General features: G+C 42.0%; 1 protein-coding gene across 1 annotated transcript in view; it reads left to right on the plus strand.

The window, feature by feature from the left end:
* The first annotated feature begins 86 nt into the window (after positions 1-86).
* Positions 87-13,724, plus strand: part of KIAA0586 (KIAA0586 ortholog) — a 103,624-nt gene continuing 89,986 nt past the window's right edge. Inside the window, exons 1-6 of the mRNA XM_074996289.1 lie at positions 87-190; positions 1,103-1,457; positions 3,865-3,950; positions 5,853-5,910; positions 9,532-9,601; positions 12,132-12,306. Of these exons, the coding sequence (XP_074852390.1) occupies positions 1,142-1,457; positions 3,865-3,950; positions 5,853-5,910; positions 9,532-9,601; positions 12,132-12,306 (705 nt within the window). The 5' untranslated portion in view covers positions 87-190; positions 1,103-1,141. The remainder of the gene's footprint in view (positions 191-1,102; positions 1,458-3,864; positions 3,951-5,852; positions 5,911-9,531; positions 9,602-12,131; positions 12,307-13,724) is intronic.

A 13,724-nucleotide genomic window follows, 5' to 3' on the forward strand; every position in this document is an offset into this window, starting at 1 on the left:
TCCCCCTTGACCCGGAAGTGCCTTGGGGCCTCATAATACGAACAGTCAACGCAGCGCACACGCTGCTGCTAGAGTACAGAGCTGAAGTGCGGGCGGCTCTTACAGCACTGACGCGGGCAGCGGTTGCTTGTACCCCTCACTGTAAGGAATGGGAGCCACTTAGCTGTAGCGAGTTATCTTCCTGTAAGAGGTACCGTTACGCATGCGCACTGGGTGTGTGGCGTCTCCCGCTCGGGCCTGCCACCGCGCAAGCGTATTGGTTCTGGGGCGTGGCGCTGCAACAGTCCGCTCTAGCGTCGGGGCGCGCAGTGCCGCCCGGGAGAGGGTTGGGAGTGGCGGGTGTAGCTGGTGTTACCATGGCAACTACCATTTCCGGTGAAGCGGTTGAATGAAGGTGGGCTGTAGCTTCCGGGGAAAACGGGCGGGGGCATCCTGCACCCCAGGCGGTGTTGGTGTTGGTGGGGACTGTAAGCCTAAGGGTAAGAGAGGGGGTTGTGACCCCCGTGCCCTGCTGCGTGTGTGTGGAGGGAGGGGTCGTGCACTCTGTGCCCAGAGGGAGTGCACGGGGGGGAGCTTGCACCTTGGCTGTGGGGCAGGGAGCCGCCTATCCCAATTCTTGACGTGGATGCTGCGCCCTGTTCTCACTAGCAACAGAGAGGTGGCCGTGTGAGTCTGTATTCCAACAAAACAAAACAGCAGTGATGTAGCGCTTTAAAGACTAACACAATGATTGAAGTGAGTCTGTCCCACGTAAGTTTATTACCTAGTCTCACTATCACTGCCATCGCTTAGGTGGCCCTTGCACTGAAGTTCTGTGCTTTAGGCACATTAGAGCTGTTCGGGGTAGGAATTCCCTGTGGTAAAATGGCGAGAGTGGAAAGGCAGAAGGTCACTGGTTTTATAGATTGTCTTAGATTCAGGACTAATTTGTGGGAGCCTGCCAACTTCATAAATACCGCTCACTCCTTTCTCCTCCCTGACTGTTCTTAGTTCTTTAATCTCAGATTATTGTATTGTGGATGCCTCATCTGTAATCACTTCATGAGCATTAATGGATTGTCGCTTTTAATTTGGTAATAATGTTATTAAACCCCACGAATAGGTTAATTGCGAAGTTTGAGAGCCGCATTTTGAGCACTTCATGGAGGTGGAAAGTAATTCTAGTGTCAGCCAGGACTCTATGGCTAGTTTCGATGCTGGCAATGTGCTTATCCGATCCACGAGCCTCCACACAAAAGAGCAACCCACTGGCATTTGGACAGCAGCTACAAACTGCTGTAAAAAAAAAGTTAAAATTTCCGTAAAGAAGCTTCGTGAAGTGGCTTCCCCCTACCAGACAGATGCGGATGATGCAGCTTTGAATAAAGACAAAACATCATATATTCCTCCAGCACTGCCAGCAAACAAATCTCAGCTGAACAAATCAACTATCACAGCTTCCAGCAACATTATACAGGGTACGTGGTCAAACCCCCTTTCTCTGGGGTAAGTTGTGTAGCCAAACCATTCTCCCAGCATGTCATTTATGGATATATTTGTATTAGGAAATGTGTCTGTAAAGATCTATATCAATTGGTTATACTTCTTCTATTTCCTAATTGGCGAGATGCCATTTATCCAGTTTTGTTAAATACTGTATTGCTTTGAATAAAAACATTAGATTTTTTTTTTCTAATTCTGCACAAAATATCCCTCAATTCTTAACTATTGCTCTAGATTCAGTGTAGTACATTTATTATGAGGATAAACATTGACTATTCATTATGATGAATTAGGAGGGAGGCTCTTCTGTGTCTTGTATTGTCTGTTGTAGCCCTCTTCGTATCTACATAGCAATTGCAGGTCCTTCTGTAGCAATGCACTGGAGGAAAGATCTCAGGTCTTTTCATGCACTTGCAACTTTCTAGGTCTCCTTAAAATGGCAGATTGTTGGATTTCCCAGTGTATGAGAACCAAAACCTACTGAGATTAGAAGGAAATATTTACTGACATTTTAGGGTAGAGAAGAAAGTAATGGAAAAATGTTAAATATTAAATGCTTGATATAGATATTTCAAGAAAAATCATTCCAGCAACCTCCTGTTTTAGTTTCATAATGTTTGCATGATTACTTTTAGCCTTCAAGTTAAAGGTGTGCTGCTAGCCAGTATTTTTTACAAAAGTGTTTTAAAAGAGTTTCAGATATAACGGCTACTCCTGATTCTCCCAGGTAATTACTGTGATTACAAAATTAAAATGAAATTTTAGAGAGTTTTTTCCTTGTAGTTTTGCTTTGTGAAAGTCCTACAAAGACAGCTGAACCCCATTCACTACTTACATAGGTGAAACAGGCAAGTATACAAGGAAACCGGAAAAAAATTCTTTACTTATTAACTTCTAGTAATTTTTGGTGCTCACAGATGTATAAAGGCTCCACTCAGTCCAGTACAATGCAGATGTAAGTTCTGTAACTTTCAGTCATCACTGGCTTTAAGTCTTGTAACTTTTTGTAAGGTCTGTTTTCTAGCAGCTGCTAGGTCTGTATTAAGTATTATAAGTTAGTAGGAAATTGTTTATACATACTGTAAGTCTAAGAAATCCTGGACGTTCCCTTGTAAAAGAAATTGCTTTCTGTGAAGTGAGGTCTCCTTTAGGTGAGTGAGGAAAGTGTGAACGTGGATGTGTGGGTGCAATGGAATTTCAGTCCCTGAACCCAGCCTGTCTGGACCACCTGCTGCCAGCAGCACCCTAATGGCTAGAGAATAATAGGAGGTCACTACTGCAAAAGAACCCACTCAAGAAAGAGGACCCATCAAGAGAAGATCAAAGTCCCATTGCTGTTAGCTGGTGACTCATGGTCATATAGTATCCTGGAGCTAGGACAGGACAAGAGCTATGGACTGAAACATATAAAAAGATGTGGAAGCAAAACAATAGGGGAGTTCTTGTCAGCACCACTCTGCAAAAGTTGGTCTCTGCTGGCTGGGGAGGCAGGAGGAGCCCTGGGCCTCTCCCCCTCTCCCTAAATTGCATGGTGCTAACTGTTCTTGAGTACTACACTGATAAGAGATCCGCCACCCTAGATACCCCAGACGCACTGTGCCTTGGCTTCTTCTGCTGTCTGTATGCAGCTCTTTATGGCAGTGTCTACACGTGCCCCAAACTTCGAAATGGCCACGCAAATGGCCATTTCGAAGTTTACTAATGAAGCGCTGAAATGCATATTCAGCGCCTTATTAGCATGCGGGCGGCAGCAGTGCTTCGAAATTGACGCGGCTTGCCGCCGCGCGTCTTGTCCAGACGGGGCTCCTTTTCGAAAGGACCCCGCCTACTTCAAAGTCCCCTTATTCCCATGAGCTCAAGGGGACTTCGAAGTAGGCGGGGTCCTTTCGAAAAGGAGCCCCGTCTGGATGAGACGCGCGGCGGCAAGCCGCGTCAATTTCGAAGCGCCGCTGCCGCCCGCATGCTAATGAGGCGCTGAATATACATTTCAGCGCTTCATTAGTAAACTTCGAAATGGCCATTTGCGTGGCCATTTTGAAGTTTGGGGCACGTGTGGACATAGCCTACCTGTGTGAATTAGTGTATGAGTGCAGGAGGGTATGAGCATGTGCTTGAAAGCTAGTTTCCCCTTTAACCCAACAGTGGCATTTACCTTTAGTGGAAGTAAGGTAACACTTACTAAAATAGTAGGTGAACATTTTCTTTTTTTTTCTTTAAGCCGATGACATGCCTTTAACAGTGTTTCTCCTTACTTTTTCGAGTATATCTTGGATTTGTGACAACTAAAGCTGTATTGTATTCCCTGTTACCTAGAAAGTACAGTGATGGGTTCATTTAAAATAGCTAGATATGCATAACACAGTAAAGTTTCTTTTATTGTAGCTGTCCGAAATACATTGGCTGAAAGAAGTTCGGAACATCTGCTTTCATTAGACAATGATATGGAACCCACGCTATTGTCAGAGGAGGTAGGAAGAGTTACTGTTCTACTCCTGTTTCTACAGTTCTGAAGTGTATGCCATACTTTGATTTCAAAAGGTGTGTGTAATATATTATTAGTGTTCATATATTAAAAAAAGCCACAAATTTTAGTAGACAAGCAAACTGCTTCTTTCTTTCTCTCTTCCTAAGAGGCTTATCTGATTTTTCAGCCATATGTTTAACTGTATGTCCTGCAAGGGTTGAAGTCAGTGCGCATGCGTAAGTCTTTGAAGGATGTGAGCCTTTATAGTCTTTTAACCTATCTTGTTTAGTGACTATGCACGCATCACTTTATTACATTATTCCTATTGCAACTGTTTTTTCAAATTATCTAATTGTTGCTTTGAATTTTTTCTCTTTCAATAACACACATCAGTATGACTTCCTGAAGACCTTTAATATTATGATTATAGTTTATTTCGCTTCCTGTTATCATTTAAGTCGACATTTATCAGTTTAGTTAGTTACATTTAATATTTTGATGTGACCCTTTCTAGCTCAGTTAGTTTCTCCTTTATATTTGCTGTGTTTCCTATAGTCTCTATTTGTTGAGATCTGTTTTTAGCGACTCCATTGTACATGGCCATGCATAAGAATAACATTTTCCTGTTGCCTGTGGTATGAAGGGACTGCAAATGGGTTTCTGTGACAGTTAGTAGTGGCAAACAGGACCTGTAGCTATTAGCCCTAGAAATAGAGACACTAGAATACTGTGGAGCAGGGATGAGCAAACTTTTTGTCGGACCTCACTTCTCAGCCCTGCAATTAGCAGGGCCCCCAACCTGTCTTATATAATCCAAACAGATGGAAATTTTGGTAGTGTTCACATTTTAAAAAACACACCTTTCAATATGTGTGAGAGAGTAAGTATGCAGCATGTGTAAAATTTATTAACTGGTATATAAACCTGAATACACATACATAAAAACAGTGACATATTTCAACATTTTTAATAGCTGGATGAACCTGAGACCCAGCAGCCAATCATGCTGTGCCTGCCTTATGAAATTTCATGCCCCCCCGAGATTGCCCACCCCTCATTTTGCTCAACCCTGCTGTAGAGTTTGCAACCGCTGGTCTGCAGCCATTGTCTGAGGGGTCAGCAAGAGGTGACTATGAAAATGAAGTTTCAGATCCCAATACAGGCATTCAAGTTTTGTGATCAAAATTAAAGGTATGTGACTGCTTCCACCTACAGGTCACAACCCAGAAGTGTAGAAGCCCACAGTGCAGCACCCTTTCTCATATTGTGCCAATGCTGTGCTGGGCACAAGCAGCATTTATAGTTGAATTCGGTTCAATCTAAGACTTCTGTAGTATCACAGTTTGAATTTCTAAAGGGGTCTGTGTCTTTATTTGAAATTTTTTTAGGGATACACAAATGAGTAAATGCTGAAAATCCCTGCTGTAGAGAGGACTATTTTACTGCTCCTTATTATGGTTCAGGGTAAGATGGTGGAGTTTTGTCTTCCCAGCTGAGCCAATAGAGCATAATTACTCAGTTTGTCGTGAAGGAAAGAATGCCTTTGTATGGCTCCAGTCTTGCAATCACTATTTCTATAAAGTACTTGTTTTATTTTTTGTCTAGATGCATTGCTATCCAGAAAAATATTGTAATTCATATTACTCTAGTTTAGAGGGTGCTAATGGCAGGTTCTTGGTACAACTATTTGTTTTATGCCAGTGTGGAGGTCTTTCCACCCACATATTAAACAATTGTCTAGTTCTGAAACTTTTGGGTGCTGGTACGTAACAAGACATATTACTGGTTTATAATTGCATGCAATATTTCTTTTGTATTTTAAATTCTCTCTATTTTTAAAATTTAAACATATATTCTTGATACGTGTTGTTGTTGTTTGTTTTGCCCTCACCACCTACCCCTTAAGGAAGCTTCAAGAAAAGGGGTTCCTTTGCAAGTAGTGGAAGGTGGAAATAAACCAGAAGGTAAGACCAACTATTAGACTTCTATAACCATGTTTTCTTAAGAAGTCAGCTATTTTGGAAACTAGCTATAAAATCTTATATTTTTTCCTTGATATTTAATGAGTTTCTCTAGCAAAATGAAGGTAACTGTAAACCTTGTGGGTTTTTTAGCAGTGGTAGTTCTAGTATAGTTCATGCGTACTTTTCCATGTTAGGGACATACCTATGCTTACTGGAAGATCAGCTTGATTGCGGTCGATCTTCTGGGGTTTGATTTAGCTCACCTAGTGGGGAAGTGCTAAATCCAACCATCAGGGCTCTATTGTTGACCTTGGTATTCCTCATGCAGAGTAAGGACAGTCAAGGGGAGAGTTTCCCATTGTGGGGGCAGCCAGAAAAATCAATAACGTTATGTCAACTTCAGCTACGCAATTGTTGTAGTAAAAAGGAATTCAGACCTTCTACCATCCTCTTTTAATCACTGAGGTCAGGAGCACACAAGCAGCAGGGCCGACAGCCACTGTGGGTCCCTGGGGAAGGTGGGAAGGGAGCCTGCTCCTGGCTTGTGGAAGGCGCTGGGCCTAGGGCAGTCAGATGTTAGTGTGACCCTCTCCTCCACCATCAATTAATAGGTAAGTGGATTCTGGAGCTCAGGCCACTGAAGCTCTCGGCCTCTATGTAATTGCTCCCTTTTTCCTCTCCATCACATATGCACATATGGATTGGATTTGTAGAGTAAGAAGGTGCATTTTTAAGGGTAGTCACTCCTCAGAACATTTCTGAGGAGGAAACCCCATTGCCTAATGCTACGCTCACCCCTGGTGCCAGCAGCTTGATGCAAATGAGCAGTCTGGAGGATGTAAATTGGCCATCTATTTGCATATTCAAGTGGCTTTTCTGATGTGAATATGCAAATAACAAGCAGTGAAGACGTGGTTTTGCTGGCAAAAACCCCCTTTGACAGCAGCCCGTTATCGCCAGGGATAAGTGGCTGGCAACAGAGGGGGTTTTTGCTGGTAGAACCACATCTTCAGTACTTGTCTTCTGCTGTGAATATGCAGACGAACCTCGTGAATATGCAAAAGAATGACCACTTTGCATTTTTGAGACTGCTCATTTGCATCAAGCTGCTGACACTAGGGGTGAGTGTAACACTAGCCATTATGATTTACTGAGTTTCACAAATTAATGCACAAACGCTGTGTCTACACTACAAAAATAACTTTGAAGTTGCTTACTTTGAAGTACAGCTTCGAAGCAGAGTGTCTACAAACACCCTGCTTTGAAGTAGGGCGCTAGTCCATTCCCAGGAATGAAGTAAGGACTTCGAAGTTGGGCTGAACTTTGAAGTAAGGGAAAATGTGTGTAGACTCTCTGCTGGCTACTTCAATCTAGTGCCTAACTTCAACGTTAGTTCCTAGTGTAGACACATCCAAACAGTTAGAAATAAGCAAGGTTAATGCATTGCAAATTTTACTTTGTTCATTGCTTGTCAAGTGCAGTTTAATGTTATCTGACACTACTTAATGTATTAAGAAAAGATCTACCCTCTATGTAGGTTTGAGAGGAGAGTAAAGGATAGCCATTCTTAACAAGGTGCAACATATATGTTTTAATAATGTAGAGTAGTCTTGATGATGAGCTCTTTCTACAACTTTTGCTAAATCTTCCTGGGAGGAAGGTACAAGGCTGCTGTGTTGTGTGTGTGTGTGTGTGTGTGTGTGTGTGTGAATTATAAAATGTGCAGAATAGCAATATGTGTATGCAAGGTTGTATAGTAGCCTAGTTTATCTATCAAAAGCAGTGTTACTTCATCTGGGGGAAAAAAAACAACCCAACCCTAATACTAATACCTTGCAGTTCTAGTTCATTTATGTTTATGAGAAAGTTTGTGTTCATTTGCACAGTTTTTAAATGAATGTTACGTAGCGTACACCTTCAAAACTGTCATTATTTTCACAGCATTGTCAAATTTTTCTGTGCTTTATGAATGTCAAGGAAGCAGTCCTATTGACTAACAATATTATTCATTAGGCAATGAGCTTTTTTGGGAAAGACCCACTTCTTTAGATTCTGGAGCAGAACTGAGAGGGAAGCTGAGGAATCAGCTAAATGATGGCATATATCACTTTAGTGGAAGTGCAAAAATATGAACTGGCAATGGGGGTTTGTTGCAAGGAAAGGTTCCAGGGTTAATATTTCTGTGGTGTGGTGTGGTGTGTGGCTGTTAGTGAGGATTTTCTTGAGGTTGAGTGGCTGTCTGTAGGGAAGAATAGGCCTGTCACATAGGACCTGTGAGAGTGAAGGATTGTATTACAGTATAGGTTGTAGATTGTCAATAATGTGCTGTAGGGGTTCAAGTTGAGGGCTATATGTGATGACCAGAGCTGTTCTGTTACTTACCCTCATGGGCCTATCTTGAAAGTAGCTGGCTTTTGGGTATTCATATGGCCCTGTCAATCAGTATCTTTACTTCAAGATCTCTCCCAGGTATTCGTAAAACTTAATTACTCACCGGGAAAAGCAAAGAAACATCCACACAGCATACCACATAAATACTACTCTTGGAACCTTTCCTTGCAACAAATGCTGTTGCCAGCTCTATTCACATATCTACTCTAGACACACCATCACTGGACCTAACCATGTCAGTCACATCGTCAGGGGCTCATATTCCTGCACGTCCACTAATGTGAGATATGCCATCATGTGACAGCAGTGTCCCTCTGCCATGTACATTGAACATACTGGACAATTCCTTCCTCAGAGGATGAACGGGCACAAGTCAGACATTAGGTAAATTACCACTTGTCAGGACACATGATTAATGACTTAATGGTTTGTGTATTACAAAAAAAAAGATTTTAACACCAGATTCCCCAGGGAGACGTCTGAATTAGAATTCATTCCCAGTTTTGATACCTATCACTGTGGATTTAACAAAGATCTCAATTATCTTATTCGTTACAATGACAATTTCCCCACCTTTGATATTTGCGGAGATAGCAGACATCTCACTTAAGGTAATTGACACTTCCCAGAGAGTTTTTTTTTTTCTCTCTGCACCTCTTTCCTCTGCTTGCCCCCCACCCCCTGCCTTTTTAATTTTTATATTTAGCTGATTCCGAAGTTTTTGTTCACTTTTTCTGTCAATTCTGCTCCAAAATTCAGAATCTGAACAAGTGGGTCTTTTTCCCATGAAAGCTCATAACCTAATAAATAGTATTATTAAGCCTTTAAGTTGCTACTGGACTGCTTGCTTTGTTTTGCAAAGCCACAGACTAACAGTTTACCTCTCTGAGGCTATTTCCTTGCTTTATGTGAGAGAAAATCAACTGATAGTTATTTTCAAAGTGCATTGGGTTGTCTTATCAAGGACTACCGTTTAAAATGCAGTAGTGAATTATACTCAAGATTTTAGCCTTAAGTTAAATGCTGCTTAATGCTGTTTTCTTCCACAACTTGAAGCTATTTCTTGTTAACAAGATATTTACACCCTGAAATAGATGATGTGGCTTCAGTATTCAGCTGGGCTGTACGTTATACCAAATGGCTACTTATTACTGAAATAATTAGGTTTCACCTTTGTAAAATGAGACCTGAAATTAAATGGACAAAGTTTATATTATTCTTGTTTCACAGATTGTGACATATTCATTTCTCAGTACGCTGCTGGTGAGAGAGAGGCTTTACGAGCTGTATTAAAGCAGAGGTAAGTTTGAGCTGTGAATAATTTCTCAGTTGTTTTTTTCTATTTGAATGTGTTTTCTGGTTTCCCTGATCCTTTTCAATAGCACTGGTAAAATGAAAGTGGTTGGTCATTCTTGTTATACATTGTGACAGGGTCAGACCAGAGGACTACAGAAAAGTGATGAAGGGGAGATATATTAGCCCTAGACTGAATAAGCCCCCGTTCCCAGAACAAACTAGCAAGGGCTGATACAGAACCAGCAGGAACTTGCAAGAAGCAGTCCAGGCAATTGGGCCAATTAGGAGGCTTGCAAGCTCAAGGGAACCAGGTTAAGTGGGACAGCTGGAGCCACTGAAGAATCAACTGAGACCATCTGTAAAAAGGCTTTTCTTCTGGTTCAGTTGCTGGGTGAGAAGTGGAGGAGCTAAGGAGCTGTGTGGCATTTGGAGAGGAGTAAGTGCTAGCCCATACAGAGGGAAGAATCTGCTCTAAGCAGGGTGCTGGGGATCACTGAAGGGAAGTGACCCAAGCAATCATTGTTGTCAAACAGCTGAAACTCAAGACATTGTTGGCAGCTGCTATCAGAGTCCCTGGGCTAGAGCCCATAGTAGAGGGAAGGCCTTGGCCCTGTTTTTCCCCGCTCCCAAATCCTCTGTACAGAATGGGAGAAAGACTGACTATATTCAGAGATGACAAACCCCTCCACCACTTGAAGGGGCAGCAGAGACTATGGAGTATGGTTTTTCTCTCTTTTCCCTATGCTGGCCAATTGATGAGAGTAGCTCACCAAAACGGCTAGCTGGTGTCTAACCTGAGGGCTGCTATGAATCTCTGAGGCAAATAATCTACCAAGAAGTGTGGAACCCCCAAGCTAGAGAAGGAGCTTTGTCACAACTTGTTAGAACTATTTTTAAGAACTCACTCTTTGGTTTCAAGCCTTATTTGCCGTAAAGTGGCTGTACTACTTTGTGTATTTTTTTCTTAAATGTTTTCAAAACAAGAAAGGGACGGGAATTATCCTGATTTATTTAGTGCCCAAAGCATGGTAGGTATTTTACAAACAAATAAGGAGATATCAAGTCTATGCCACAGTTTGGTACTGCATATGTAATTGAATGAGGTGATAGCTGACATGTAACCCCGTTGTGTGTGGGTGCCATACCGTAGACGGACCATGCCCTTATTATTACAGACTTTAACAGTGGTATCTCTGTAACAGATCTTTATTATGGCATTTCAATAAAGATTTAAGTAGAATTCTTAAGCGTTAGCTGTGTGAGGGACATGTCATTCTTCTTTAAAGGAAGTTTATCACTGGAGAAGTCATGAATGCCTGTATAGGTCTGACCCAAAGATCTCTTGATGACAACTGGTCCATCAAAAATGTCATGTAAGATCCATAATGAAAGCAAGCATCCATCATAATCATTGCGAGATGTATGTACAGAAAATGTGAAGTTACATGTGTGTGTATATATGCTAAAAATTATGTTCTTTAGATCTATGAGGTAGGACAGGTCACCAAAACATAATCAACATACTTCTGGCAGGGAGACAGGAAGAGACTTTTGTCTCACTCTGGTTTGTCATGTGCAAATTAAGTAATTTGTGGTTCTCAGTGCATTCCCATTTATGGACCAAGACAAATGCCAGTCAGTAGGTTGTGGAGGTTTCAGGAAGAAACAAAACCGGCAAGTCCACTCAAACTGGCGAGAATTATCCTGTTTGGGGGTAGGATGATGAGCTTTTGAAATTGTGTCTGGGTGCAGAGGAACCACCCAAGTTATTCCCTAATTCTGTGAGGACAAGTTGTGAGTGGGTGTCTCTCATGAGAAAGGATTTCAGCCAACCTGACTGAAAATTGTGGGGCAAAAAACTTCCTCTGAGCTATCTTGCATGACATAGGGAATGCCTTGTGTATTAAGCTTAGGCTGTAGAAAGCATGTTACAATTGTTTTATATGTAACCAGTGCCAGTACTCAACCAGTTCCCTACCCTCTCTCCCAGCACTCAATACAGGCAAGTACCCACACAAAAAACCACTGTATGTAGCCATTTGCTTACAGCTCTCTGTTGCATCTCTGTTGTTTGTTAATAAACATATTCTCGTTTTCACTCTAAGTATATCTAAGTATTGTATATTAAGTTGAATCTTACAACCTGATGTTTAGTGTTCCTTTGGAGGCAACAAGTTTGGAAGCGTCCAGTTAAACGGGGCGAGTGCATTAGAGGGACATTTGGAATGCTTGTGGGTTGGTGCGTGTGTTGCTAACCTGTGGAGAAAGAGGAAGGCCTGGAAGGCAGCGCTTGTGTTGCCAGGGGCTGGTGGTTTCAGGGAGCTGATCCATAGCAAGCATAGACAAGATATCTTCATGCCAGGGACAGCTGGGGACGAGGTACTTCATAACCCTGGCATTCTGGAAAGCCTCACAATAGCTAACAGTGCTGAAGAAAAGCTAGTTTTATGGGGGGTAAAAGGGAAGGAACAGAAACATGCTGGATGAGGAATTGACAAGAATGCCATTCACAAGACATTGTTTTGTATTTATAGAACCCAAAACCCTCCTGTATTTAAGGAGGTGAAGGTACAGCTGCTAGATAATGTATCTACAGAAAAGAAAGAGAGTGCTCAAGATACCAGGTCAGCACACAGTGATATCGATCCAGCTACAACTATTGCAGCAGCCACAGCAGCTGCCATTGCTACAACAGCTCCACTTCTCAAAGTAAGATTTTTTTTTTTATTGGTAAAATTTGTTCTGTCAAATAGTAGAAATAATAAACAAGTTTGAGGTGGCTAATAGTAGAGCTCCCACTGTCTTTCATTTGAATCCTCTTCAGATGTGCTTACAGGCTTCACAGTGAACTGCGTACCTCTCTGAGGTTACGAGGGGATAACAAAGGAAACAAACACTGGGGTGTGTTCAGTGAGGTCTCATCTGTGTATTTGTAGGTGTCACCCAAGGGCCTCTTGATGTCAATTAGCAGAAGACCCAGGGTATGTTGGGGACCAGGGGGATTACCAGAAGCAGTCATTTAAGATCTGTAATGAAAGCGTCTGTCTGTAAGGTCATCTTAATCATTGTGAGATGAGAGGTATACACAGAAAATATGTGAGAAGTTGGACAGATGGATATAGAAATATATGTTCTGCTGAAAATTGTCATCTTGGCCTTGTAGTTAAAGGCAAGTCACTCAAAGGTAGCATATGCTGAGGCAAACTTGAAGTGGGACCTCAGACATCCTGGTTGATGGTGCTGGGGAAAGCAAGTGAAGGAAGCTGTTCTTTAGATGATAGGGAAATGTCTTGCGCAGAGCTGTCAGGCAACTTAAAAATCCCAATCACACGATTGCAAAAGTTAATCATGATTAATTGCACTAGTAAATAATAGAGTAGCATTTATTTAAAGATTTTGGACTCCTTTCTTTTTTCAAATATGTTGACTTCAAGTATAACATAGAACACACAAGTTTACAGTGCTCTCCTTATATGTAATTTTGAATCAAATATTTTCACTGTAAAAACAAAAGATAGTATTTTTCAGTACTGTGATTGGCCTCTGCTTTGTTCCTTGCAGAATGTTGTTCAAGCAGTTTCAGGGATTCACGTGGTTTCTCAGGGCTTCCCTGGCTCTGATTTCTGCCCCCCACCCCCTTGTCAGGCAAAAGGGGAGGGGAAAAAGTGGTCATGACCCAGGATGCCCAGTTGTACTTTGTCCACAGTCTAGGTCCTTCCTCTGTGGATTCTTCTGTTCCAGAAGTACTAACTTGATTCCTTCTTGTAGACGGCTCTTTTTCATTCTCTCCTTGCTTGGTTTCCCACCACACCACTGTAAGCAGGTTCTCCGTTTGGAGCGTGTTCTGAAACTGCTCTGGGGCAGGTCCTTCTTGGTCCATTTCCATCACCTCTTTAGTCTTAGAGAGGGGTCTGTGAACCCCTGCACAGTACCTCATAATTCGTGAGGGTAAAATCAGTAATGTTTGATGTGCTTAGATAGTGTGGTGATGGAGGGTTATGTAAGGACATAGACACTAACCTGTCTATGTCATTTATATATCTCTGTCCTCTGAGGAGCCAGGTTCTGTTGACTCTGGAGATCTTTAGCTGCTCCTGAAGTAATTGTCTGCTTAGGCGTGTCTCCTT

The sequence above is a fragment of the Carettochelys insculpta genome, chromosome 6 (genome assembly GCF_033958435.1).
Source record: "Carettochelys insculpta isolate YL-2023 chromosome 6, ASM3395843v1, whole genome shotgun sequence".
Lineage (NCBI taxonomy): Eukaryota > Metazoa > Chordata > Testudines > Carettochelyidae > Carettochelys > Carettochelys insculpta.